This window comes from Ammospiza nelsoni, chromosome 3, assembly GCF_027579445.1.
Source record: "Ammospiza nelsoni isolate bAmmNel1 chromosome 3, bAmmNel1.pri, whole genome shotgun sequence".
Classification (NCBI taxonomy): Eukaryota; Metazoa; Chordata; class Aves; order Passeriformes; family Passerellidae; genus Ammospiza; species Ammospiza nelsoni.
In genome coordinates this window covers 85,697,639-85,722,935 of record NC_080635.1, presented here as the reverse complement: position 1 = coordinate 85,722,935, position 25,297 = coordinate 85,697,639, and the positions used below count along the sequence as shown (strand labels likewise).

The 25,297-nt window shown below is 37.0% G+C and overlaps 1 protein-coding gene across 5 annotated transcripts in view; it reads right to left on the bottom strand.

Annotated features, from left to right (window-relative positions):
- Positions 1 to 2,211: 2,211 nt before the first annotated feature.
- Positions 2,212 to 25,297, bottom strand: part of ARHGEF10 (Rho guanine nucleotide exchange factor 10) — a 110,927-nt gene continuing 87,841 nt past the window's right edge. For all 5 annotated transcript variants that reach the window (XM_059467876.1, XM_059467872.1, XM_059467873.1 and 2 more), the window contains 4 exons: positions 20,453 to 20,595; positions 14,578 to 14,752; positions 8,026 to 8,148; positions 2,212 to 6,078 (listed from right to left, as the gene is read on the bottom strand). In XM_059467876.1, coding sequence (XP_059323859.1) covers positions 5,564 to 6,078; positions 8,026 to 8,148; positions 14,578 to 14,752; positions 20,453 to 20,595 — 956 coding nt within the window. In that variant the 3' untranslated portion in view covers positions 2,212 to 5,563. The remainder of the gene's footprint in view (positions 6,079 to 8,025; positions 8,149 to 14,577; positions 14,753 to 20,452; positions 20,596 to 25,297) is intronic.

The window sequence follows — 25,297 nt, the reverse complement described above, 5'->3', positions numbered from 1 at the left end:
TCTTGTAGGTTTGGACACACACTAATGATAACTGTGATTATCACTGGAGTATAACAATATGTACAACAGTAGAACTTGCAGTTCTGCTGTCAAGGCCTGTTTTGCTGGAGGAAAAAAATCCCTTTGAACACCTTTGAAGGTCATGCTGTGAAAGACTAACTGCTTTATAGTGTGGTTTATGGAGCTTGGCCAAAGCACTTGAAGCGCTGTTGGTCATATATCGGCATTGTTGCATTTCAAATGGAGTTACTCAGTAAATCTTCATTTGCTAGGAAATTTTCTGATCCTTTCATCTGAAGCTGTTTCAGTGTTGCTTTGTTGACTCTTGTTTTAGGAGGAAAAAAGCATTTCTGGCAATTTGGTAGCTGGGCACGTCTTTAAAGAAAATGCTATTAATCAAATAAGCACAATTGCAAGGCAGCAGCAACTAATTCTGAAAAATCTCAAGCTAGAATTCTCAAATTGAATAGCAGCTAGATGTGGCAGTGTGCATGCTCTGCATTTGTGAGGAAACAGGATGCAGATTCTACATACATCTATAAAGCCCCTAAATCTTAAAAGGTATAGGAAGTAGACCAGAATTTTGAGCTGTGGCATGGTGCAAACAGCTGATGAACCATCCTAGATTAACAGTGACACTCCATACCAGCTTGGTACCTGTATGGTACATGTCAAGTCTATGCTAGTAGGTATTTCTATCTCCTGACAGCTCTCAAGTTCCAGACTTACAGGCAACCATCCCACAGAAAGAAGGTTTTATGGATGGGTGCATCAGTATCAAAACACTAGAGGCAGAAAACCTATTCTGCAAATGGCACCACACAATTTGCATCAACATAGTTAATCAGTTCCTAAAGTGTAGCAGGTAAGTGGCTTTGCCAGTGCAGTCTGATGGGAGCAGCCCAGGCCAGGCTCAACCCCAGCCAGCCAACTACCACCTGTGATCACAGCTCAGCACTCCCGCTGCCGCCCTGGTCCTGGCCAGTTTACTCACACCGACATTTTCCACCACCACATATGCAGGACACCTGCAAGGAGGAGATTGTTTAAAGGACTAACCATGGGCTTAGAGAGCAGCAATGGCTTTAATCTGTGTGCTTTTAGAGACTCATCATATGGCTTCAAGTCAGGCAAACGCTTTTCAACTTATTTTCTTCCTAGCTACAGATACTAATCTGCCTTCTTAACAGGACTATTATTATATGAAGTATTATTACTATGAAGCTATGTAAAGCAATCTAAAAATACTGTTATCAGCTCCATGCCATACTCACTGCAATACAGACTAGCTCATGCAGAACCCTCAATTACAGCTGCACCTTTCAAATGACTGATATTCACCTGCAAATGCATTTTACAAAACCAATTTGTCTATATGCAGTTAGAAAATTAAATAGGACAGAAGAGAGAGGAGCAGTGAAATTTAAGCACTGAACCACAGTTCAGGAAACCCTTCCCAATATTCAGGCCTCTCTCAAAGAAGCAGTAAGCAATTTTAGCCCTCAGATGGTCACCATAAATAATGAACTGTAAATTTCCATTGGGAAAGAATCTGTCTCCAGGTGTGCGCAGGTATCCTGTGCTCATATGATTTGATGTTTTTCAGAACCATGTATTAAAGAGATGTGGTATACAGCCAGGAGCAAAAAGGCAGGCTTTCCTAGCAACCAAGGAATTCTCAGTAAATCCTCTTGTTTGTTTATTCTAGCACAGGTACACTTGAAAAGGCTATTGCTGAGCCTGATAAATACAAGTCTCCATATTTAAACACAATCATGGGATTATGTATGTATCCTTTAGGGCAGATTAATTAGAAAGAATTGCCTGTTAGCAACTGAAAATTTATTTCCTCTCTTAAAGCTTTGGCTGTGCAATACTCATTTTCAAAATTAATGCTTCTCATTTTTATGCAGCATGCATGCTGCCCAAGTGCTGATGCTTACTCCACACAGCATAGTAGAAATTCTACTGCTTAGACACTATTTGGGTCCATTGATACAGTAATCAAACCTTATAATAAATGACTGCATAATTTTCAGAAACTGCATTTGCTGGTGTTTAAATTGTAGAAGTATAAAACTAAAAAAAAATCATCTTTGTCATCCTAATCACATACCCTATTTTCTCTTGCATAAGTACATTAATATATATATTATTCATTAACACATGACCCAAATTCTAACCTTCTAGTTAAAATGACAACCCAAGAAGTTCTTCTGAAGTTAATTTTTACCATATTTTTTATTCAACATTTTTCTCAATTTATACTTTGAACATAAATACACAAGTTTTATGGCTCATGTTACAAAAGACACTACTATGTGTTAGAAAACATATATAGAATATATTGTAGTGGTTACATTTGCTCCCCTTTTTCCTATTATTTTCGTAACTTCTGTTAATCTAGAAAAGCAGTATCAGAAAGCAAAATCCAACCTCTGAGCAGCACAGTCTACAACAGCTATAAGGACTATTTGTCAGCTGTAAGAGAAACTTTGGTTTCTGCCTGTTTTTATAGTAAGGTAATACCAGAAAGTTGCATGTCAAAAAGGAACATTGCCCCTTGCGCTCTGTTAGTTACTAAAATCAAGTTTATGACAATATGTACTTTTATAGACAGACATACAGCTTCTCTTTTGCTTTACACCTTAGAAAGATAAATAGATAGGTATTTTCAAAATAGAGGAATTGAATGGGGGACCCATTTTCTTACAGAAGTCACTGGCAAAACTCCAACGTACTTTGAGCATATTTGTACTTTGTTCTATTGATAGAACTGAAGAAAATTATATTTCAACTGACAGGATAAATGTCTCTTTACAACTCTCAAGATACTCTAAAGGATCCTGTAATGCATGGATTTCCAGTTGAGTGTGTGGTGGACTCTACTTACTGCTCCTGGTGATCAAGATCCATCTAGATGTGGTTCTCCAGTCCTGAAGGCAGGGATGTGGAATACCATGCCCAAGGAGCATGTGAAGTAAAGCCTGTGGTCCTTTTGCTGCAGCGTAGCCAAGGGATACTAGATTATTTATGCTTTATAAACAGAAGAATCTCTTAACTTGCTTTTCAGCATACATACATTAAACTGTACAATGTAGTACTTCCACACAGTGGGCAAAGAGCAGCTCCCAGGGCCATAGCTATGGAAGAGTATAGAAAATGAAACTGGCCTTGATCTCTCAAGCCAGGGGAGCCTAAGCAGTAGGTCAGGGATGAGATGAAGAAAAGTTTGGGAAAATGTTGCCAGCTGCCTGGCTTAGAGGCACTCTGCTTTTTTCCTTTTTTTTAACCCTACCAGGACTCAAGCCAACACTAAGCCTATGCCAACACTGACAATACCCAACTGAAGTTGCAAGACACATAGCGAAAGACATGGAAGAAAAGCACAAAACAGTAATGAAGATCCTAAGTCTACAATCCCATCTATAACAAGTATCCTTTGTGACTCATTGAAATCCATGCTATTATGGCTGAATGGAGGATGTGGGCAAAGCCTCTGAAATCAGGATGCATACCTGATTGTGAAATGCCTATTTTGGTGCCACTTTGCAGGCAAAGACTGTCTTCACCAGCATTCCCTCTGTCCCCCTCACCGGTGTCCGGCATCAGGGAAGACCTGATGTTAGTCCAGTGCTCTGTCAAACTTGCTCAGCCAGTTTTAAGGTCACCTTGATAGAGGTTTGCCTTTTAAAGCAGAAAAGACTGAAAATTTTACACATACACAGATCTGTTGCAAAATTAAGAAAATAAATTTCAGCATTATTTTAAAAACCCCAACCCTACTACTATATCCAACAAAAATACCTCAGTCTCCAGTACTGTTTGCCTTGAAATGGCACATGCTGGGAAACACTGCCCTTATGGGTGAGAGTGATTTAAAACAGGCAGATTGAAACAAAACATAGTGGAATCAAGGATTTGAATTAGAAGTGGCAAAAACAATTTCAGGGCAAATCACCCTCTTACTGGGATAATAATGGTACCAAAGTAGCCAGAAGTTTTATTCGATTCTAGTCAACGATACATCTGACCAATGTTCTACTTCAGATGGCATTTTACTGAAATGATGGACAGTATTAGAGTTCTTCACAAAACTGAAACTTAATCATTCTTATTTCTCTGTATTTCAGTCTACTGATGAGGAAAAAGAATGTTCCCAGCAACTCTATTCAATAAGTTACCTGCATTAAACAGATTGAAGGATGTGTCTCGTCACCATTTCTGGCAATGTCTTTATGAGCTGAAGCCTTTGTCTTGTATTTCACATGTGCAGAGATCAGTGCAACAGGCAATTTCAGTACAAATCACAAATTCAAAGTTTCTTTTGGAAATACATCGATTAACAAATAAAACGTTGATCAGGTCCCTACTTAGAATTCATCCTTTTAACAGTACCAAAGTGACAACTTGCCCTTCTGAGGGAATGAAGCTGTGCACCCCACTTTCCCAGTTCCCATTTACAGGCCTGTGCTTTGCTGAGACAGGGAGAAAAGACTCAGGTATGACCATATCTCTGCTGTTGCTGTTGCACTGTGACAGTATTTGATAGATGCTTGCCTGGGGACACAGCACAACTCAGCTAATTTAGGACTTGTAGTGATTACCTATAGATAGTACTTCCTATAGATATTCCTATATTAGTATATATATCTTCCCAATAAATGACTTAATTAATAACTTCATTATTAATTTACTGGATGTGCATGCTTCCTTAAAAAGGTTACAATCCATTTTTAGCTTTGATATTGAGTTGCAGAGGGAGGATGTTAGCAGCACTACAATGCACAGCTGTCCTGGATCTGTATTTTCTATTTGCCCAAAGCCATTGTATCCTTGCAACTTTCTACATAACAAAACCAAGTTGCATACACATCACACCTACCAAGAAAATTAATGTGCTTTTTGTACTGCAAAATTTCTAATAACACTGAGCATTAGAAATTAGTATTAAAAAAAATCTATGTTCTATGTTGAAATAAAAAAATACTGATTAATTAATTTAGCCAGTTTTGTTCCAACCAAACTCTGGTATGTGGAATGAAGTTTTAGACTATTATAATTCTTGCCAAATTAGTACTAGCTCACATTAGACTACTTATTATTTTAAAATATTTGTTAATTTATTAAAATCTACTCTTCCATGCAATATGTCACTTTGGAAAAAGTAGGAACAACTGATTTATGCAGGCAGAAACCAGCGTGAGACATGGCATGTCTTCCTTGCCTTCCCTAAGTGCTATAGAACATAATTAAGATATTTATAAATGTGAGTATAAATAAGGTAAGAGATTCTAAAACCATTTTAAAGTCCCTAATATTCCTTTTTTTTTCTGAGTATCAAAGACAGCACCAATAGCTAAACATTTTCCAATACTCTACCACTGCAGAATGTTCTAAGTATGTGAAGACTGTCTTGCACCCTTGATCCTATGATCCAAGCCTAGTGAAATTGCTCCCAGGTATATAAAGCCTATCTGCTTGGGTTCTAAGCTGGCATTAGCCACAGAAGGATATCACTTTTTTTTTTTTAACAGCAAAAACAATCTTGGATTTAGTTCAGTTAGATATTTAATAGTGGGATTTGCCAGACCATCACTGAAGACACTAGTTCATCTTGTCGTTGCTGCTTGGTCTTCTTGTTCACTCTTCTGTGTCCTTGGCCACCAGAAATTACTAATACTGAACTTGCTTTCATTTTCTTAGATTTCTGTCTTTTACTTTTAAAGGAGATATTTTGATCTTTCAGAAGCTCATAAATGTTACTGTCCTCTGGTCTGTGTTCTAGGGAACCTGATCCATGAGACAAAGTCAGGGATCCAGAGGATGATGACAAGTCACTTCTCTGTGCAATGGAGCCTGCAGAATCCCCCAGCCAAACTGCAGTGTCCTGGGTGTTACTGAGGGAAGAGCCCGGCCGTTCGCTGTGCACAACGTTCCTTTGGTCATCGTCCCTAGGTTCTGAGCCAGGAGGGAGGCTGTTTCTCAGTTTGTTTCTGTTCTTTTTGTTTATAGATGTAGCTGTTACAAGAAACTTGACTGGGCTATTGTGTGCATGGTATGACACCATTCCTCTTCCTGGAGCCAAAAGAGAAGACACAATTAAAGAACATTATTTCTCAGACCACAGTGTTCTACCATAATTAGTTCATGAAATTTGCTCAGAATAGCGTTACTCTTAAAGCCCTATTATACGCATCCAGTATATTGCCTTGCGTGGACACTATTTACAGGAAAAAAAAGTACAAAAATAATGTTCTAACACAAGTGTCTTAGAACTAATAAATCAGCTGAAATATGGCATATGAACTTTAGATGATGTACTTTTGTGCTCTGTTCTCACTATGGCATGAGCGCAGAAATACTGCTGACTTTTCAGCTGGAATCAACACAAATGTAACACTATGTTTTCTCCAGTAATCCCCACACATTTTGTGGACCCCAAATTAATCCTGTTCTACCTCTGTACCTCTCCAGAACAGTATGAGAACATCTGTTTCATTGCAACAGACCCATCCACACGGTAGAACAGGAACTAAAACTCATCCTTTTGGTTGTCTAGTTACCATTATAGATTCATAGGGAACTGACTGAACAATCATTTTTTCTTTTTTTTTTTTTTAAGTATTTAATCAGTGAAATATTGGTGGTACAAGGAAGATTTACACAGTGAATATATTTAGAATGTATGAAAAAAATTGCACATGGCCAAATTGAGAAGCTGTAACAGCATCAACAGATGTGCCTTTTATGGCAAAAAAAAGAGAGAGAAAAAAAATCTATCAATAAGCAACACTATTAAAAAGAGCTAGGCTAGCAAGGGGGAAAGCCCACAAATCTTAAAATCACTACATCCATCCCTAACTCCCAAATGCATTTCACATTTTAAGGAAACATTTCACATTTTAAAGATTCTGCTTTTACAGGAAGTACATTCATATTAAGATGAATTATCGCTATTGGAAACATAATGGGGAAAAGCCACAGTTTTAAAATTCAAAACACAGTTACCAAAGACTATAAAAACAGATCCCTAAATGTAATGTTTCTAGGTCTGTAAAATCTGACAAATTTTGATCCCAGATAAATGCAAGAATATATGACATAAACCAAAATAATAAAAACAGAAAATGGAAGAATGAGAGACTTTTTTGATTCTGCAACTATGCATATTCTTGTAATTGTATTTATTTTCACCTAAGATAAGTTCCAGATTTTTACAAAGCATTTATCCTGTGTCACACCAGATTATTGCTGCGTATTTTGCTGAACACAGAGGATTTAATTTTCATTTTGTGAAGTTACATAAGCTTTTTTTTCCCCCTGGAAGAAGCTGCAAACAGCTTGCCTCATAAAATCTGCCAGCTTCCCTCTTCAACATGGAAGCTTGAGCAGAATTCTGAATCCAAAACATTGGGGAAAAGCCCCTATTAAACACACTTTAAAAACCTTGCTTCTAATAGTAGCCTGAACATTTGTATAGTGATACAGCAGCATTTGTGTGTTTGTATTTCAAATGGGGTAATATGAAAGTAACTCATAAACACATCTCTCCAGAATGCAAAAACCTTCATCACTGTTAAAAAAATGAAATATATACTCTCCTATATTCCAAGTTTCCAGTTTGGGGGAAAAGGGAACACAACCAATTTATTCAAAAAGCAGTTAGACAACATGCTCATTTTTAAGTATCTGTGTCTCTAAACCTAATGCATCTATTTTCCCTAAATCTGGAAATAAGACTGTCTGCATTCTCTTCTCATCCCCATGTATTTGGCTGTACTCAGACAGGATTAACACCTATCTCTTAAAGAAAAACAGTTGTCCCCTCTCAAACAACTGAGACAAAACTAGACAAGTATCTGGATAATACTGTAAAGCTCAGAAAGAAAAACAAATATAATGTCATCACACAGCTCTAACTTTTATCTAAACAATACATATAATTTGGCAGGTTCACTTAAGTTACTGGCAGAAGAGAAGTGACATCTTCAGTACTCGACCTGTTTGAGCAATTTCACTCACCAGTTACTTTGGGAATCCCCTGCAGGCGTGGCACTGGTAAGGCTACAATGATCCCCAGGTTTGTTCCAACCAGCAGCAAGCCATGGCACACCAGGAGGCTGGTCACAGAGACGCGCTGCTGCCCTGCGGGGTTTAGCAAGAGCTCCGTCACTGAACAGTGATCACCTCTGCCTAGATCAAAGCAACTTCAGGCAAACACAACCAGCTGAACCATCTCAATTCAGCAAAGCATTCATTGCAAGGCAAAGACTTTGTTGGATTCTGGAATTACACTTTACATACACAACAATTTAAATATTATTGAACATCTGAAACATTCTGCCCTAAATCTCTGAACCACAGCATCCAGAGGTAGACACAGATTGTCTCTACAAACATGCTTTTATGAACAGGCTATGTTTTTATATTCCAAATAATAAAACAGAAAAGCATTTCACTTCACAATACTCAGTAACACTCTATACTCATGACTCAAGGCTGCTCATGATTATTTTTTTCTCCTAATTTTTAATTTGTGAAACTCTATCAGAAGTGCTGCATCCGCCGGTCTAAGTTCAGGTCCCCACATAAAAGAATGGCATTGACATATTGGAAGAAATCCAGACAAGATGAGCAGGAGACTGGAGATATTAAAGGAAGTGCTGTCTGCACCTACCTGATGGAAGGATGCACAGAAGACAGACAGACTCTGTCCACATGTGCACAATGATATGATAAGACACAACATGCTCAAATTTAGAACATGGGAAAATTTTATTCTATTCAGGGAAAAGCTGCATCAGCATAAAGGTGGTGAAAAACTGCAATGGGTTGCTGAGAGAGGTAGTGGGATCTCCATCCTATTCAGAAGTATTAAAAATTTGGCTGGACAAGACATTGAACAACCAGGTCTAATCAGGCCTTCTTCATGAAGAATGAACAAGACTGCCTCCAGAGCAAATTCCAATCAAAATTACTCCATGATTCTATGGTTTTCTACAACACTATTTACAGGATTGCTATTTTTCTAGTGAAAACAAAGTAATTTTTGCTTGCAATGCTGACTAAAAATATCTTTGATTCCATTTAAATGGATTTTCAAAATGTCCATGACAAGCTTCAGAAACGGAAACTATGGTCTGCCCAAACTTTTTCCCAAGATCATGGGGCAGAGCATTTAAATTCTGCTCAAAGCTCAAGGAGTTTCAGGTCCAAAACATACACATTCTGGCATTTATTATTAACTCTACATGTAAGAGAGCAGTCATTCCATCTTCATCATAGCTCTCAAACTGTGAATCACTTCATCAGTAGGCCTAGAATTTGAATTCCACGTTTGACTTAACTTGAGTGAACCCTCGTGTTCAACACTTTGGAGAAGGATCTTAATTATGGTGTTTCACAAATGAATGCATTTTCTGTCTTGTTCCTTGGAGCTGAGCTCATTTACATCCAGGAATATATGAATTACAGACTCACTGGGAAAGCAGGGAAGGAGCAGCTTGACAGTCACCCAAAGCACTTGACTGGAAAACTGGAGGCAGACCACAGTCCAAGTCTTTCTTCACAGAACTTTACAAAACCAAATATTAACCCAGCACAGGTGTGTTTTAAGAAACTCACGTAAGGTCAGATCTGGAATCCAAGGTCTGTCTACCTAAAAGCACATCCTAAACCACCCTAAAGGCACAATGATTAGGTCATCCCAGTCAGGTGTAACAAGGACAAGTCTAAAAGGCTTCACCTACCTGTGCAGACCTTCAGGGACTACTACATTGAATTCCATGAACTATACATATTTATGTTGGGAGGATGCATCATCCCTCCTCAGCTAAATAGGCAAGGATAGTCTATGTTGTACACAAATTACAAAACTTTTGAATATTTTTTGCCTTTTCAATGGGTTTGTTTTTAGTTGGGTTTGGTGTTAGGGTTTTTTTTTGTTTTGGCTTTTTAGAGATATTAATGGAATTAATTTAGTTTCCAAAACAAAGCACAATAAGGCACTCCTTCAGCACAAAAGAAGTTTCAGAATAATGCCCAAACACCTCTGTGTTCTGGAGTTTTCAAAAATCAGTATTTGAATTCTGTGATTTAGAGCTCAGGCTTGCTCAATTTTTTTATGACATGTGAGTCCTTTCCTACCACCTGTACCACAGCAAATGCAAGCTAAGGTAAAGCTTAGCTTAACTTAAGAGTTTGTTCTACAAACTACACAAATACTTGAGTACAATTTTTTAACTTATAATATTATCAAAAGCTCCAAGTGCACTGTTGCCTCTCAATCCCCTGCGGGAGGAAGATGCTCCTATTTTTAGAACTTTAATGCTTTTTAAGCATTTAAAAGATAACATTATATTCATGATTTCATACTCCAAGCCTGAAGCAACTTTTAGACAGTAATTTTCCCCTGGCAAATATATGTTACTGTTTCCATAGGTAAAACCAACAAATTATCAGCCAGCAACTTAGCATCTTAAACATTGACCAAAACCTAAAGCATGAAACAGCTATAGTGTGGTTAAAATAAAAATTGCTTGCTGTGAAATCTTGGAGAAGGAAACATCTGCATCTGAGAAGATACTTTAAATAACATAAAACAAATTATATATATACATACATATATATATATATATATATATATATATATATACACATTTAAAAATGCTAACTTAAAATATTAATTTATCTGCTAGCCAAGGTTTGAAATCATATTTATCTTTGTTATTTTCTGACTTTTTGTTTTGATATATTTCAAATTCAGAGGAAAACAGTCAATCCAATTCCCCAGAAAATATTTTGCAATAAGCAGACAAATTAACAAGTCAAGAAGGGAAAATTATAAACATATTACAAGACCAATAAAATACTCATATTATATAGCAACTTTAGATCACACACTGTCCCAATGAGGAAAAAGCTGTTAAAACCTGTAAATTAATCTGACCAAGATCTTGACTTTCCAAGAACTGAAGCCAATAATTAAGTGTATGGTCTGCTCTGTGTTCACTTTTCTCAGGTCTCCATTACAACAACCAGAGCTGGATAAATCCTTACAGATCTGAATTCAACTCCAATTAGGTGTGAGGACATTGCTCCATATCCTCTTACATGGCCATGCTGCTCCTACAATGTAAAAAACCAGCCCACTGTACAGATCTGCTGGGCTGACCTGAAGCTTTCTCATCTTTTTATCATTCCCAACAGTAATCATAAAGCAACTGCATTTCATGCTCTGGCACCTGGTAGGGTGGGAAAAAAGCAAGCTGTAAAGCCTCATATTGGTTTTTTGTAGAGAGGAAATGATACTCTTTTCCCTTTGCTTTTGCCATCTGTTTGCAGGAAACACTCATGCCATTAGAGGATATATGGATATAAACAGAATATGGCAAGTTAAGCAGAAATCATCTCTACATTAAACAGGTAACCTGTGATCATCCATACGAGCAATGAAGTATCAAGGTCACGGTAATTACAGTACTCTCTTTAAAAGGGCAAATTCTTGTAGAGCTGAGGGCAAAAACTTCTTAAGGATGTTCTTTAATAAAATACTGACTGTGACTATGAAAAAACAAGCGGTCTGTTCATGTACAGTATGATTTTTTTGATGTGAGCTCTGACAAAGGCTGGTGAAAAACTGACTTTGTTGATTCTTCAGCTACAGATCACAAAATTTAAGCATAAACTTGCTCTACAAATTACATATCTTGCACTAGTGAAGTGTGAGTATTTGTCTTCAAAAGTTAATAGATTTCTCTGCTGCTCAGCATGCCCTCTGTTAAGATAACAGAGCTGTATTTGGGCTCCTTAAAAGCAATCCAGCTGTAGTGTGAATCCACAGTGAACCAGATAGTGAAATAAACAGCTAGCTGGATTTGTAACAATGACTATGCTCTTCCTCTCAACCATTCTCTTCCTTTCTCACATGGCATTTGATCTTTTGTTACAGAACACAATCTTGTTATACATTATTAAGAAATATTTTTGATGATATTTGAAGTAGAGGTAGTGCAGACCCATCTAGACCAAATGTCTATCCCACAGTCACCTCTGTGATCCTGGTTTCATTTCCAGTCCTGCATTCCTGCACACAAACTTTCCACAGCTCCAGAAAGGGAGAGCCCTCCAATCTCCAAAACTCAGAAGTGGACTGCCATACATTTAGAATTACCTCCAGCAGGTAAAGAATCTGCCAGACACAGTCTGATTTTGCATTACTAAACTTCTCCAAATCATAAGGAATTGCGTTCTGTGCCATTTCACTCCCCTGTGACTCTGTCCTTCACAAGACAGAGAGCTGTGATATTTAAAACTGTCTTCTCCTAAGAACAAAATTGGGGAAATTTACTGCTATGAGAACTCATTACTAAGGTTATGAGACCCTCCTACTCTGCTTAGTTACTGTGGTTATCTTTTAAGTACTGTAACTCACAGTAATCATTCATAACAGTGACAGTAATATTTTCTTTTACTTGTACAGTATAACAACAAAAAAATGTCATTAATTTAATGAAGCAATGTTCCTCTTATTTACATTACTTTTAAGTGAAGACATCTCTAGGTAGCCTATTGGGCCAGAATACATCTTGTTACTTCTAAAATCCAGGGAAAAGAAGCCCAGCTTCTTCAAAGTTATACTGAGATCTTGCCCTTTTATATCTTTCTTCTTAAGACTCTTAGCAATATTTTTACACAAATTTCTTCTCTCATTTCAACACCACTTAAATTCTTACTTATCTATTATTTCTGCATATTAAGGAACTTCTATTGAATTTCAGAAAGCTGACAGAGCTGTTTACTTTAAAACTAGATCTCATAAAAATATCTCATGAAGGCAAATACATACATTGCAAATATACAGCTATTTCATCATATTGTAATTCAGTTTCACTTTGTTGGTTTTTTTATCCTTTTTTATCTTAATATATACTATACAGAACTTGATTCTTTACCTCCTTTTAATTCTGAAACTGCTGCTTTATTACATAAACCTCCTACAACTCTGTCTTTTAGGTTTTGTTGTTGCAGCATTTTTGAGATCATATAAACAAGCCTGAGAGCTGCTGCTAAATAATTGAAATTCAGTTCATTTTTGGAAAGGAGTCTCCCTTTGAACATTTGCTATAATAATGTCCTACTCCCAAAATAGCCTTCCATTTTCATTCACTGGTGTGCTTTCTGTGAAGACACTGAGGAAAAGAAAGGAATTAAAATGGGTAGGAATGACACCAAGGAGCTATAATTAGCTAAAACTCTTGACAAAAATAATGGTATGTTATATCAGCAGTTTTATTGTCATGGCAATGAACACAAAGCTAAATTTTTGAATATATTTATATGCAGAAAATATGTATAAGGGGGGGGTCTTACTTCCCTTTTTCCCCTTGCTATGAACAGCAAAACATACTAAAAGTTAATCCTTTTACAACTGATCTTGATTTAATTGCACAATTCTGATGAATTCAATCAAATAATTTATTTAAAGGCAGATGATTTGCTGCTGTTCAGTGCTGGAGCTATGGTCAAACACCACATGTAAAAAGCACCCTATCTAGAACATGGCAAACAGGCAAAATTTATAATGGAGTTTTATAGCTTTAATGGAGTTTTATTGCAAAGCTAATGCCATCTGAAAGAAAACATGGTAAGAAGAAGACACTGAAAAAGTGAAACATTTTAGATGTAAGATTTATGCCTAACTCCCGTGAGAATATAAATATAATCTCTGTGTGGGAAGAACTGGCTTCAGCTAGAAAAATTAAGCAATAAAGCTGGCACACACATTGCCAATAAAAACTGCAGAAGCTTGATCTATTCCAGTCTACAAACAAGGAGAGACAGAAAGAATGGTTGTCCACTCATGGATACCTCATGCTCAGCCATGCCAGTACCACTTTTCTGTCTCTCTCCTCCCAGCAGAGCCCCAGCTCCCACCTGATGTGCTTGCTGATGCTGAAGCCTTTGTCATCCACTTGCTAAACTGATACAAGTCATTTCAACTGCTTATTGAACAGCTTCTGTCTTAAAACATGTGAAGAGTTTTAATTTTTAAAATTTTATCCGAACAACCACAGGTTAGATTTAAAACTAATCACTTAATTCACCAAGTTAGAGCTTGGGTCAGCAAAACACTGAACACACTCCAAAATGGCAGCATGTGAGTGGTTCAGCTGAGTTCCCTGGATCTACTGATATAACTAAAATTAAGCAAGTGGGTTTTTGGTCCAGATCCTAGGCAAAATGATTCCATCATGTATTAGATTCTAAGGTTCCAAAAGCAAATGCTAATCTCTGCGGAGTAAACACAATTTCATGACAGATTACATTGTCCAACTGTTTTACAGTCCCACAAAAAATATGACCAAACAGAAGAATCCACCTGCTTATCTCAACCAGCTCACTGCACACATTGTTCACCTGGGCAGCAGATGGACTATGACTTACTGAAGTAAATAGTCAGGACACACTTACCAGACTCAAAGCCTGAGATGAACCTTCTGATTCTGGCCTTATCTAGAGCACTGAAGAACAGTGATAAAACAAAAATGTTACCATATGATGCAATTCAGCTACCTGGCAACATATTGTGAACAGGTGTGGCAATGTTGACATCCTGGAGGTGTTTCAGTGTCTCTGTGTGGAACAGTCGGAGCGTGGATCCAGATGTGAAGGCAATCCAGACTCCCACTCCAGCCACAGCCATGTGAGAGATTACCATCCCTTCCTCTTGATGGGCTTCAAAGTGGTTCTGCAAGAAAAACAAGGGCTCTGTGGGGAGATGCAAGTCAAGGATATCACTCAGCTTTCTTACCAGCTTTTCAGTGTAAGCACTGTATCTTCATCCTCTTTGACAAGGACAAAGCTTCCTCTGCCTTGCTCAGGATATGTTCTGATAGCTGTGTAGGATGTGTTTTAGAAATATATCATCATTAGTATAGAAGGATTCTCAGCTCTTGAGCCAGGGTTCCACCTAACAACAGATTAACTCAGATTTTCTTGTTTTTAAATATATGTGCATGATAGGGGCTGGAAAGCCCAAAACAGCTTAGACTTAAAAGGCTTTCATATTTCTTTATTTCATCCTTCTTTATTTATACTTTGGGAAAATTACCACAGCTGCACTTTTATCTACAGCAGAACTTCTATTTCAACAATAAAAAAATACTTTTCTTTTGTTCTGCTGGGGGTCTAACAAGAATAACAGAATGTAGTAAAAAGTCATATTTAGAGAGTGTTTAAGAATTTAAACACACAATTTGCTCAATTACACACATAACAATGTCAGCCTTAATATTGCAGTTTGGTTTTTGATGCTTCTGAATTTCACAAGTATTAGCTATATTGTTTTCCTGTTCTTCAAAGAATTGATGCTTCTCATTAAAAAAGCCAAAATCCTCTATCTAAATGTAAGTAACATAACACTTTGAAGATAGACTTTTTTCCTTGATCTAGAGCCAGTTACAACCTGGCCCCAGGAAGGCAGAAATCTCCCTCTCTGTATGTCCGTATTAACATGTGAGATAAAGCTGTGGTAAAGTTTCTTAATCACTATCAAGAAGGAGGGATTGTTTTCTCCCAGTTTTGTCTTGTAAGAAGACTGTCTCTGAAGTTGAACAGAGCCTTTTATTGTTGTGCCAGCTATTATCAGAGAGCCAGTCTGATAAACATAAAACTAACTTAGCTAAATAAATGACAAACTGTTCCTTGGATAAAAATCTCTCACTGAGGGGTATGGAAGTAATAAGTGCTCTAATATTCACTTAATGTATTATATATTTTTTATTACATTTGCAGATAAAATGCAGAAGTACCTCCTCCTTCCTTGTGAAATATACTTAAGTTTCCAGGTGTTACAATTAAGTTACATTTTGGCCCTTTTTTTTTCATTAAAATCTAAATATAATAAGGTTATAGACATATTGTCCAAGTTTTCCATCAAAATTCAACTAACAGGCTAAGATCAGAGACAAAGAATAAAAATTTTTAATTTCCACAAAGAAAAGTTATGGTATTATGTTTACTAAGCACTTAATATTTTTTTATACTTTGTTACTGCATAAATTATTATTTTCACTGAGAAATTTGCTGTTTAAAGAGGGTGAGAATTATCTTTTGTGCTTTTCATTTGTTAACATTATTCTCCAACTGTTCAGTTTTAGTAAATGAACAGAGTTTTCTCTCCAGCTGTCAGGCAGTGGTTCAGTTTTTGTGTGTTACTGTATTTTGATTCTTTGAATAATAACACTGCAGAATGTAAGGTAAGCAACTCTGGCAGACAGATTTATATTCACTGTTTTCCTCAAGTATCCAGTATTCATTCATTACCAAATTATATACACAATTTGAAAATCGTAAGATTTATTCAACAGAAGAATTAATCCATAAAAAACATCTTTCAAAGTCAGCAACAGCCCTTATGACTAGATATGCTGACATTCTCATCATGCATGTTCCATTGAAAAAAAGACTCTAAACTATTTACTTTGTTTATAGACTCATACATCCCTACAGTGGTGACTAGTTTGCTTTTGAGAACTTCTAGGGGACAGACCCACAGCTGCTGAAGCAAACCTGACCTCTCTGCAACTTGCACTCTCTGAAATTAGAAGAAAAATGAAGAAGATTGTAAAAACATCATTTTCTCTGGAGTAATCCAACCACAGCTGACAACTATTTGGTGCCACTGAAAACAACTTGCACATGCATTTTTGTCACATTCCATTTTTACTGGCCAACTCATTATACTCCCACTAAGTCTGTCCTGCCATTTGTACAGCTGGCTGCTGGAACACACAGACCCACTTGAATCAAAATTGTATATTGCAAACATGACAAGACCTGTAGAAAGAAGTATTCTTCTCATTGAAAGGGTCCTCTAACATGGAGCAAGAACATACCCCAAAACTGCACCTTCTTATGCATAAATTTTTGCATAAAATATAGCTTTGACATCTGTTTCAATTACACGTCTATCTGAAAACCTGTGAGCTGGTCTTTTATTTCTAATTTTCTTTTATTTTATAACAAGAAATACAGATACAAAGGAAAAAAAGATGTCTCATTCATTTTGTTATCAAAAGAATTGAATTAATTTTCTTTTTCTCTTTTAGTTTTCATACCTACATTCCTCTTGCCTGGCTTTGCCCCCTCAGGCTCTCCCATTCTATCTACAGCAGCACAGAGGCTGCAGAAGGCACTGTGGATGCCACAGCCCAGTGCAGCTCAGCAGTGTTCCAGCAGTGTGGGACACAGCAGAGCCCTTCTTTTGAGGGACTGCTCACTTACACCAAACAGCTGCACCAAGAGATGAACCACGACTTCTCCAGCTTCAGGTGAAGAGGATAATGGGTGCCATTACCTTCAACCTCAAACAAATGTCTTTCACTGCTTTAAAGAAGTTACAACACTTGGGCAACGCACATTCATGTATAGGGATTTCCATATTTTTGTTTACTCAGCTGAACATTTCAGTGTAACCCCTGTATAGATATCAAAGTTTTAAAAACAAGGCAAAACAGACTAGGATAGAATCACACTCAACCAGTGACTTTTTTCTATTAAATCATCTGGCACTTTTTGAAGTTTTGAACCAAGCACAAACTGCCTTTGCAGAGTCCAAGGAGCTGCAGGCACAGAGACCATTATTGGATGTAGGTCTGTACCCAACAGCAATACAGCTGTCAAAACTAAGTGACAAATTTCTTCTTCACAGAAAGAGGATCAGAGCATGTAATTAATATATAACAGCAATTGAGGCATTGCTCATGTGTGCCCTGCCAAGGATCTTGAGGCATTGGGGCATTGTGCCAATAAAAGACATTACCTAAAACATTCTATTACAATAACATATCATTAGAACAAGTTAATTGTGAGTCTTACCCATATTAGAGGGGGGAGAAAAGCACAAGTGAGTAATATCCAAATCCAACACACAATGCCAAACCTGCTCATTTACTAAAAAATATTTAAGTATTAAATCTCAGTAAAGCAGAGGCATGGAATGAGATTGTCTTCAAGGATAATGTACTTTGCACTTAGCAAATGCACAGACAGTTAAATATGAGATACCTGTGAAGCTAAGCCTCAAAAGGACAAGTTTAAAAAACAGACTTGAATATGCTCAGGGATTTGCACAAACACGGCCTTAAAATCTTGCCAGATGCCTTTACAGATAATGTACATGATGCAGAGCACATAGTACACATGCATGACAGTAGCAATGAAGTAGCAAGAAGCTGTATTGCAGTATACATGGAGTATCTCCATATTATATATATGGAGATATAAAGGAGTTCAGTAAAGAGGGAAGAGTAAAAGGTGAGCCCTGTGCAACACTTGGATTCCTGCTGATAGAGCGAAGATCACATTTATGCAAAAGATCTTGAGTCAAATCATTACAACTAACTTTCAATGAGAGAGAGCACAGAGAGAGAGCAAACATTTCCTTGCTCCTGCTTCCCCTCACAGCAAATATCCTGCTTTTCACAGTAAGGAAGAGGCAGCTCAGATGTTAAAATATTTGATATAGACAGAGTTTAAATTGCCTCATATATTGTATAATATTGAAACAATATTGCCAGTGAACATGGGAAGGACAACATAGCAGATCACTTTTGGAAACATAAAACCTAGAAAGTTATCAAAACAAGTCAGGTCACTAAGTAGGCAGCAACACTGAAAACATTAGTGACCTGTTTGGTCTGGTGAGATGATGAGAAAAAGATCAGTATGTCTTAATACCCATAAAGAAGCAACAGAAAATCATTGCTCATTCACAATTCTGTGAGGAAGATGACACACTATGCCATGGATATTTGTGTGAAATTAGAAAGATGACCCTCAGCCAGACATACAGACAATCACCATGTTCTTGAACAAAATTATTTATATTGAAGAAACATTACTCAACCCATATGCACCATTTCTTATATGTTACTTTCTGCAGCACTTTTTGTGTGTGCAATAGACCCATAATAACCTGAGCTCTGAATACAACAGATGGCTTAGCTGAGAAATGAAAAGAAACCTCCTGTGATGCTTTTGTAGGAGAATCTGTAGTAACAGCTGAAAAATGAAACTGCCATGTCTGAGAGATATTGGTAGAGTACTTGTTATTTTATGTCTCAAAACTTCTGCTTCCAACACTGCAGTCCATGGCATTTTACTATATTATGACAGAGTAAGCTTTAAACATTCTTTAATCCTCAAAGTTTGTTTAACTCTGGGTTTGTCCTCCTCTGCCAAAACAGCCCAGCATAGCCCAAACTGCAGCCATACCACCAGACTTAGGGAGAGCTGTGTTACAGAATTAGGCCAGACTTGCCAAACCTATTTACAGAGGTCTGGCTGTAAGTATCCAGCCTCACACAGTCCCAGAGGCTGTGAAACTAACAAAAGTCCATTTCAAGCACCTATCTACATCACTCATCCAAAATCTTTCCCTAATCATACCACTCAAACTACCTACAAAACAAGCCTTAAAGAAAAGCAAAGTAGGAGAATATACAATCCAAGCATCTTACTAGATGAAACAAATCTCTCAGAAAACACAGAAAAAGACAGAGGAAATTAGGATGTTAGCTATTTCCCTGCAAACCCATGACAGTGACTCACAGAATCAATTGTACCAAACAGACAATTGTTGGGAGAAAACACGACCATCAAAGAAAAAAATGCAGCAACAAAGCACACAAAGAAGGAGGCTGTGAGCTCATCATGACTCCTGTTTGAAAAAACTTCATGGCTGTAAACATCACGCAATTCAGTGACACTCTGTTGTAGGTTGAAGGAGAGGTTGAACTCCTGATGATTCATCAACTCTTAACTTTGGAGTACTAAAATACTCTTTTCGTGAAAGCTGTAATTTTGATAGAAATAAAGGCTTAACATTTTCTGGAAAATGTGGTCACAAATGTGAGTTTGAACCCTTAAGACTCTTCTCTCATTCTGAAAAAGCTGGCTTTTGTAGGACTATTCATCAGAAACTGCTCTTATGCAAATAAAATTTTTGTAGGCCACTGAGAAGCAAAACTCTGAAAAAATATATTATGAAATTATTACAAGGTACAAGTAACATCTGACTATATAGAGGCAGTTTCTTAGCTAAACCTTCTTCTGTAATTAACATGAAATGTGCCTATAGGCACCCAGTTCTCTGCTGCCTTACCTCAGATTTCATTTTTAAGAAAATCTCTTGCCCCAAATACTCTATTATTTCCAAGCACCTTATGGAAACCAGTGGGTAAATGGCAGCAAGGTCTGCTGAGACATCAGCAGGGAACACAACAGCAGAATTACAAACTAAGGGAGTGAGATTTAAAAGAACTGAGACCACATTCAATTAAAAGCTCCTGAATCATGATGCTTCTTAAACACATTTCCATTTTTAAAATTTCACCACTTATACCCTGAAGCACAATAGGTGAGCAATGCTTTCAAAAGTGTTTACCTCTATGGAATGTGTCACAGTGCTGATTATAAAAATTTGTCCACCACATGCAGCCCAAATGGTCTCCTCCATCACAAGCAGACTTCTAACAGGCAGAACACCCAATTTAACTATCTTCTGAGGTTCTGTGTTCCATGTCCCATCTTCAAGAAAAAAAGAAGAAAGGTTATACACAACCAAATGGTGACCTTTGCTTTAAAACAGTTCTGAGAAGTCCACTGCTTGAATTTCTGCAAGTTGCCACTTCAAGCTACACTGTGATTTCTGTATGATTACTTTTAGCTTCCAGGGTAAATTTGCAAGGCTAAAACAACATTAAGGAGAAAATCCAAACCTAAGTACTCCTATAACTGCCAACAGAGTAAATTTTATCTAGATTAAATGATAATTCAGGAATACCACATTGCTGTTCTGATTCAAGTGCTTTCCTTTCCAGGGGAAATACAGTCAGAAACCCATGGCTGATAAAATTGTCTCCAACCCAGAAGGAGCTCACATCCAACCTATTTCAAGATGAATCAATTTCTAACTAGGACAGAATCATCCTTCATGTGCAAAGTCATCAGAAAGATTTTTACTGTAGGCTGCAATCAGTGCAGTTCACTCTCTAAGAGCATTTTGATGGAATGGACCATCCTACTACCAAACACTTCAATTAAGACGGAAATTAAGACCAAAAAAAAGAAGAAATTAAAACTTGGTCTTGTGCCATACCTTCACTTTTCTTACTTTTTCCTCTAATTATAAAACCCACAGTGTTTTCTTTGGACTGCATTTAGCAGATCTAAATTAAATTATGCATGTGTATGTGGCACAATCAGTTATTCAGAGAGGTTCTTGTAAGAACTGCATGCTTCCACCTACTGCTATGGTCACTCTCAATTGCCATGTCTTTGAAACAAGGACTAGGAGATTATTTATCCCCAAATTTAAGAACCAGCAACATAGGCTTCTTGAAACAGTTGTTGCTTTCTCTTTTATACCTACAAATTGACATGTTAAGTACATCAATAATAATTTTAATGTTTTCGTATTAGTGTATATATTGTAAGTGCTCACTGCATATAGTCTCAAAGATGACATTTCTATACATTATGATTTATTAATAATATAAAAATCTGTTAAAATTAACTGGGTTTTACATTGAGACACAATATTTCAAAAAGCACCATTTCTTCATTGAAAAGCCTTCTTCCTGCACAAGCTGCAGAAAAGTTGTTTACTTTTCTGACACTGTTTTCAACTCAGTAACTACTGAAATTTTGATTGATGAGACCAAAGTAAACAGATCTTTAGGCAAGCACGTAAGTACAATTTTTTTCCTTTCCCTCCTGAAAACAAGTACATCTTCTATTATTTGCTTAGAGAACGGAGGCACAAAATTTCCTGCTTCACCAATCACAGTAGCAACAACAATAATGAAAAGCCTCAGTTCTGGAGTAATTCTCAAAATTTCTGTCATCTGTGAGATACAACCTTTGCTGAGTCATTCTCAGGATGAGGCTCTCTTCTGAAAACATCTTTGTAGAAGTGACATTTAGTTTCAGGCTGTCAAAATAATTTTCATTATTTTAGTTTGCATTGAGAAGAGTGCTTCCAGTTATTAGCCTGCAAACTCTCCCAGTAATGTCAGAGTCACTGTGTTCTCTATGACTCATATGTACTATTACTAATAAACAAACTTTTGTAAAAGTTCCATTCTTTAGCAACCACCTTACCCACAAATTCAATTCTGAATTGGAGGCTGCCCTTACTCTAATTGCTGCAAGCACTGCAGGCCTTCAGAGCCTTCAGAGAGTGAAGCTGCACACGTGTGTGCACAATTTTCATTGTACAAGGGATGCTGACTGCAGAAGTTTAACAACAATCTGTACATAGCACCATTCCTAGGGATAAACCCAGCATAATTCTGCTACATTATTCCTAAGGATAAGGACTATGAGTTTGGGCAAGGAGCAGACATGTTGAGCAAAAAGCTATCTTTTCCAGTTATATTTTCACACTGAAAAAACCAATAACATAAAACAAAAGTTCACAGAACTTGACAAGTTTTGCTCTTAAATACATTCATAGCATACTTTAATTTATATATAAAGCATAGCTGATACTGAAACAACAGGAAAAAAAGGATTTTCGGGATCTCAGCTGTGGACTCATTTACATTTTGCTCAAATTGAATTTCAAACATCTAATGTGCCTTTTTTTTTTCTTAAATCTGGACCTTTATGCCCTGAAGTTCCATGTAACTCCTGAGATGACTAAGCATTCAGCCTTATTAATAATTTTCATCCATGTAAGAAAGTGCATTCAATACTATTAATGTTATAAATGCCATCTGAGTAATCGATATCTGATTCAACATACATACTTAAAAAACTCAGTTCTCACAAAACCATTTTCTGTTGGTGTGTGTGTTAACACAACATTTGACAATCCAGTTTAAGAGCTCCATAGGATTGGACATACAAAGAAGGTGAGATAGAGGCCTCATCTCTACCACAATTTCTTGAAAAAAAAGCCTGAAATCCCACTTGATGTATCAGCCCAGGAAAGATCCAAAGCTGTCCCTCTACCCTATGACCCTAGTCATGTGATAAGGCTATTCTCTGGTGCTTTTTTATTTCCTACTGCAAACACTGATGTCTTCTAGATCAGACAGCATCTGAGACAGATGAGGAGAAAAAAGGGGTGGGGGGGACACTCTCTGGTCTAGTAATTAGAACACTATTCAAAGGATGTGTCAGCTGTGTTCTGGACCCTGCCTTGGTGAACGACTCATTAATTATACAAAGTGGAATGGCACCAGGAGGACAAATTAAGCCCTGTGCATCTCCTTTCATTTTGTGACGGCCAGGGAAATCTCTTGAGAGTGGAAAGCATGGGTAAAAATCCACTCAAGCAAGGCAAGGGATTAAGCCTGATAATGCAACATACTTCTGTAAATGCTTTAACCACAGGCTGCTGGCTAAAAGTAAGATCACAACTTCATTTTGCTGACCAAGACTTTTATCATCCATCTCCAAAAGTACTTATCAAGTCTGTGTCCAGCTCACAAGTGGTTTAACACTAACAAAATCACACTCTGAAGAAAACATAATACTCTTCCTGCCTCTCTCCAGATCTCAGCAGACCCTGTTCAATACCTGCCTGCACAGACTTCATGTTTGACACTGGCTATTTCATGTTATCTGTCTGATCCAATGTCCCTTGCTTCTAAAATCTAAGGGGAAAGAAGCATTATCTCTGTCTGACTTGTGTAAACACCTGCAGATTCAAGATGTGCTTATGTGAGTAGTTTCAACAACTGGCACTATCCAAGCACTTAGTCACACCACATGCAAAAGAGATAAGGAATAGCTTTGTTTGATGCTATAAAATCCTTTGCTAGTTACTGATTAGAATAGGTTTATTTTTTCCTGGCAAAAGAGAAAAGAAGCAAGAAATAGAAGCCAAGATAAAACTTTTGCCAACAGAATCTCAAGGCATGTCTCATGAGGATATGAATTGCAGGTACAGCTCTTTCAGGAAAGAGATGTGTCTACAAAATCTGAGAACAGGATCAAGATAGAAATTGATACAGGGGCTTCTGGTAATTAGATGTCATGTATTTTTGTTGTATATAAGATGTCTGATATTTGCATATTAGATAAGTATTTTAAAAAACTGGAGACAGATTTTATACTAATATATATGTGTTATGTCACTGTGTTATGCCACTGTTTTTAATACTCTTTGTAACTTATGTTTCTCCAGAAGTTACATGCCATAGTTTATACACCAGTGTTGAACAGTATTTTGAAATGCATATATCAGGCTGTTTAGCTGCATCAAAGTAAGGTCTCTCATTCCCATAAAATATTTCTAAGACTTCAATGAAAAATGACATTATTTCCAGTAGTGCTTTTTGTTATTATTTTTTTTATTTTTACATTAATTTTAAAAATTAGTTATCTTCCTATCTGATTAAATTTGAGTGAATAGAAGAAGTTTTAAAAAATACCTATTTTATAGGAAAAGTTTTAAAATAATGTTAATTTTATCTTTCTGTGGTTTGTTTCCACAAAACACAATGAAGGAAGCAAAATTATTTTACAATGATTTATAAGAATAGGCTTCCTATTATTAATTTATAAATATTTTAAATATTTAGTACTTTAAAAAATTGTAATTAGTTAGTGCACTCAGGTCTTTATATGAGATAACCTATTAACAGTTTATTTCCTCAGAAAGTCTTTTCAAAGTTTGTAGTAGTCTTGCCTCCCTTTATGCTTTCAGTCAAGCTGAACTGAGCAAGTGCTTTTGTTGACAGCTTCCTCTCTTGCTTAGCAGCACCATTGATGCTTTCAACAGAGCTGCCAGCACAGCCCTGGGAACAGCAGGTCTTGGTTCATTAGTGCAGTGGAGCACAAACATTTTTTCCATCACATGGTACATAACCCAGCACTGTGGAGGAGTAAAATGGTACCTGCAGAAGTCAAAAGTTTAGCACATTCCTTATCACTTGAAAATAAAATGAGACACTCAAACCTGCTCTTCTAAACAATGTGTAACTAGGAATGTCCTACACTGTGCATGCATACTCATTTTTTCTCCCACATGCATCAAATTCTTCAAGCCAAATAGCTGACAGAGCTCTTCCTACAGTTATACAGGGGGTGGTGCTGAGGTCCTGGCATGAGATACACAAATAAGACTGAAAGCAATGTCAACACATTTTTGGTGATGAGTATTATGTGACACTGCAAAGACAACAATATTTTATCTCTGTTTCAGTATCACTGCTCCTCTCCCTAACAGCTCAATACAACTGTTTATTTTTCACAGCAATACCTCTCACAATGTCTA